This window comes from Neopelma chrysocephalum, unplaced genomic scaffold (assembly GCF_003984885.1).
Source record: "Neopelma chrysocephalum unplaced genomic scaffold, ASM398488v2 Primary Assembly neopelma1_103b, whole genome shotgun sequence".
NCBI lineage: Eukaryota > Metazoa > Chordata > Aves > Passeriformes > Pipridae > Neopelma > Neopelma chrysocephalum.
The window spans coordinates 1,374,971-1,379,487 of record NW_020897767.1 but is presented as its reverse complement, the minus strand read 5'-3'; the positions used below and the strand labels follow the sequence as shown (position 1 = coordinate 1,379,487).

The following is a 4,517-nucleotide window of genomic DNA, read 5'->3' as shown; positions in this document are numbered from 1 at the left end:
GGGAGGGCATTCCCCATCCCCAGGGAGGGCCCCACCTCGGTGTTGGTGTAGTAGGTGTTCCAGGAGGAGCGCAGGGACTCCTGCCCCCCGATGTCCCACATGAGGAAGCGCGTGTTGTTCACCACGATCTCCTCCACGTTGCTGCCGATGGTGGGGGACGTGTGGACAACCTCGTTCATGGAGCTGCCCGGGGAACAGGGACACTGCAGTCACCACCAGCACCCCTAATTCCAGAAATCCCACCCCTTGGAGGGTGTTCCCAGCTCAGAGGGGAATCACGGCAAACGTCCCCCAGACAAGGGGCATAAAACCAAATAAAAACAGCCATAAAATAACTCACTGAGCTGTGGAATAATCAAATGACAGAGCTGAGAGCACACTCCTGAACAAAACTGGGCTATAATTCATTACATCAGAAAGCTGGGGGAATTTCCCCCTCAGAAGCTGTTAGGAGCTCACAGCTTTTCCCTCTCCAGGCCCATCTTGGCACACGTGGCACAGAGCAGTTGTTTTGCTCCAAGAATGTGGTTAAGCCACAAGATTCCCAAAGTTTCAGGAAAACAAGAGCTCCTCATCCAGCCCCACTGACACACCACATCCTGCTCTCCTTCCAGGGCAGACCACTGGAAACAGATTTTATCCACAACTCAGCTGCTTTATGTCCAAGCTTTCCCCTCCAGCACAGTCCAACACACAACTTTTTGGAGACATCCAGTCATTAAATATTCCAAATATATTGCTTGGAGATCCTGGGTGTAACTTTGTCACTGAGACCACCATTTTCACACCAAATAACCAAACGTGTGCTCTGGATACTCCTGAGGTTCAAGCCATTTAAAACTCCACTTTAACAGGCAAAAAAATTAACAGCAGTTTCAAAGCAAACCAATTTTTTAGGAATTTAATTATTTGTTTCTTCTGATACTCTTGATGTATTTTGTCATTATATATGAGGTTTTTAAAGTTTCATCAGAGGTTTTGGTTACAGTGACAGCAATTTGAGACTTGTAAGGGGCTGGAATATTTCCTGAAGAGGATGCTGGGAGCCAGGGAGCTCCAGGGACGGTCCAGTGTTCTGGAAAGGAATCCCAGTTAGGAATCCCAGTTATCCAGTGTCTCACAGCATTTAACAGGAAACCTGCTCACCACACACACTCGAAGGCAAATATTGGAGAGAAGGAGAAGGACTGGGAGGACCCTAAAAGCAAATGGAAGATAACAATGATGCCTGGGGAGGATTTCATATTTAGAACCAGGTTTCAGCAGAGTTCTTTTAAAGCTTGGAAGGGACTTGTGATCCCCTTTCCTTGACTGAACCCACAGCCTTTCCCATTCCAGCTGTTGGCATCTCCCAGTTTGCAGCAGGACAGATGGGATAACACCATTTCTAACACATTTTCTGATCACAAACTCCCACTGAGGGGAGGGAGATCTGAGCACAGAACAGGAAGGAACGATGTGTCTGCAAGAGGGAAAATGGGATGTGCAGAGATGGGGGAGGGTTAAGGAGGGGTCAGGCAGGAGGAACAGAGCAAAGAAGGAAGGGGGATACCAGAAGAGAGATGGGAAAGTCCTGTGGAGCTAAACTGGGTATAAAGGAACAGCACACACAGAGATCCACTGTCTGAAAGGGAAAATAAAACACTGAAACTGCAGAAATAAGGGGAAGAACTGAGAGACATCTGTGAGGAAGTGGAAAATCACAGCAGTAAATGCACCAGGACAGCCCTGAGTTGTATTAAAAAATACCCTTTGCTCTATTTGTGCTTTCTAAACCATGTCACCCACCAGATAAATCCCAGCCCCATCCTTTCCCTCTGCCTGCAGTGTGAGGGCAGCTGCAGGTGCTGCACCAGTGCCACGTTTTGGAAAGGCAGAAGCAGGTCAGAACGTGCCAAACCCCAAACGTTCCCAGAAAGCACATTTTCAACGCAGGGTTGGAGCAGCAGGGCCACATCTCTCACCAGGAATTATTCCTGGTGCTGCCTCGGGAACACTTCACGTGGGAAAGGGCCAATCTGTTCCCAGCACAGACCTTGAGCTGCCTGTGCCACCCAGGAGCTTCTGTGCACAAATGTGTACCCTCTTATCAGACTGCAGCTCAGGAGCCGAGATAGGGAGCTCAGATGAGCCTCATGGACAGCAGGGGCACGGCTGGGGCAAGGCAAACACCAGCCAAAGCCACTGGTAAAGGCAGAGGGTGCAGGACAGCAGGAGATGTCACCCTGGCTCCATCCTGGGATCATCCCGAGCCACAAAGGGCACCAAAGGACATCCCAGCACACCAGTCATGGCAGGGAGAGGTGCTCTGCCACTCACAGAGCAATTTGTCTGGTATTTAAATCTGTGCCATGGATCAGTTTTGCAACACTGTCCCGTGGCCAACACTCACCCCAATCCTATTTTACGGAGCTGGCGAAGAGCCAACGCCACGTGTGGGGACACCACAGGTGAGTGTGTGGTGACAGCACCTGAACAGAACCTCACTCACACACCAGGCAGAGCAGAGACCCTTCCATCCTCTCACCACCCACTGCCAGCCAGGAGTAAAACCACCCAGGGAAGCAGCAACGTGCCCAACACACACCTGGGAACACCCCAAAATTCCACCCCCCAGCGCAGGGTCATACTCACAATTGGTACAGAATGGTGGTTTTCCCTGCATTGTCCAGGCCCACAATGATCACTTTGTGCTCTGAAATGACAACAGCACTAATAAGTCACTTCATTCATTCTCGTGACATCAGCTGTGTCTGAGACGTTAGTGCCACGTTTCCCAGTGGCTTCCCAAGCACACACTGCCCAGCTCCAGCTGCTCGGGCTGTGTGGGGAGCTGCTGCTCAGAGCAGGGAAGGGGCTGGCAACTCATCCCCCTCTGCAGGAACAACTGCTGAGATCACACGGGGACGGATGTTTCCTCCTCTAAACTGCCAAAGCCATGTCCCACTGGAACCCTCTCCCAAGCTCCTACAGCAATTCCACGTGGTAAATGTTCACTTTCCCTTTGCCATGGCAATATCTTGATCTCTTGGCAACTTAAAAGAGTAGTTTTTGCAAGTAAAACCCACAGCCAGGCTGAGCTGCACCTGTGAGCAGGGAGGGAGATCCCCCCGTGCCCTCAGTGCCCTCCTTCGCTTCCAGCAGCTCTGGAACCCAGAGGACAGATTTGCCCACGGACATCTGACAGGACACACTCACCCAGCGGAGTTCTGGGTGCTACACAAACCTCCTCTGACACTCTGGAGCCCTGTGCCCAAATCAATTATTGCTTCTCCTTATCACCAAACCGACTGGGAACTCCACAGCTGCTGTTGAGCACATCCAAACCCAGGATTTCCAGCATGGGTGAGCACAGCCAGCTCCCAGCCCTGTTACACAACTTCTACTGCACAAACAACCAGGACTATTCAAGTGAAAGCCCTGTGAGAAGGGGCTTTTTTCCCCCCCTGCCCACTGGTCCTCAAGGGCAACAAAAAGCCATTATAAACACTGAGATCAATGTACACTCACACTGATTTATCCCAGGGGAGAGGGAGGGGACAGGGGTCGGGTAAGTGGGGTTTCCTTGAGTTTGATTTTACCAGTATTGTGGGGTTTTGCAGTTGTCTCGTGCCACCCGATACAAACTCCAGTTTTAGTAACTTCACATAACTGCACAACACTGTAGAAGTCTCTGCTCACCCGACCCCACATAACTTTTAGGAACTTTTGTTTCGGGTCTGATGCTGCCAGCATAGGAAATGTTTGGGAATCAGCTGGATCAGAAGGTCTGGATGCTACAAAAATATTTTGTTGTATTCGCACTAAGCGTTAACGGGGACGTAAGTGGGACATTGAACCTGCAGGTGTGAGCGCACCGAAACTGCCCCAAAATCGAATTTCAGGGGCCTGATAAACACGGAAAGAAGTGTTTTATAGTTAAAGTGACAACTCTGATGAGCACCTTACTCTAAGGACACAGGTGTTACAAATCACAGACTCACGGGATGAATCGGGAAGGGAAATTATGGATCATCCCGTCCCACCCCTGCCACGGGCAGGGACACCTTCCACTAGCCCAGGCTGCTCCAAGCCCCGTCCAACCTGGCCTCGGACACTTCCAGGGATCCAGGGGCAGCCACAACTAAAGCTATAAATAGCATTTTACTCGATAAACGAGCCAGATATCGAGGTTTACCACTTCAAACCCACACTCTGCCTATAAGCCGAAACTACCCGCCACGACGCAACCCGGCCGTGTTCCTTCGGTGCACATTAATAATGTAACAGCGGCCGTCAGGAACGAGCATTGCGGGGACTGAGAGCAGGGGAAAAAAAAGAGTTAAACCCCCAAATTCGCGGAGCGCGGGTCCGGCTCCGCCGGGCTCTCCCCAGCCGCCCTCAGCCACCCCCCGGCCCCCCGCGCTCTCACCCTGGTGGTTGAAGAGCCTCCATATCCTGGTGAAGAGGATCCCCATGGTCGGCCGGGGCGCTCCGGCCTGGCCGGCCGCGGCAGCGCGGGGGGCCGCGGGCGCTCA

At 51.8% G+C, this 4,517-nt stretch overlaps 1 protein-coding gene across 1 annotated transcript in view; it reads right to left on the bottom strand.

Annotated features, from left to right (window-relative positions):
- The window catches only part of ARL5A (ADP ribosylation factor like GTPase 5A), a 9,088-nt gene extending 4,577 nt beyond the window's left edge, over positions 1-4,511 (bottom strand). Inside the window, exons 1-3 of the mRNA XM_027695916.1 lie at positions 4,412-4,511; positions 2,635-2,695; positions 36-183 (exon numbers count right to left, since the gene is read on the bottom strand). Of these exons, the coding sequence (XP_027551717.1) occupies positions 36-183; positions 2,635-2,695; positions 4,412-4,457 (255 nt within the window). The 5' untranslated portion in view covers positions 4,458-4,511. The remainder of the gene's footprint in view (positions 1-35; positions 184-2,634; positions 2,696-4,411) is intronic.
- Between the last annotated feature and the right edge of the window lie 6 nt (positions 4,512-4,517).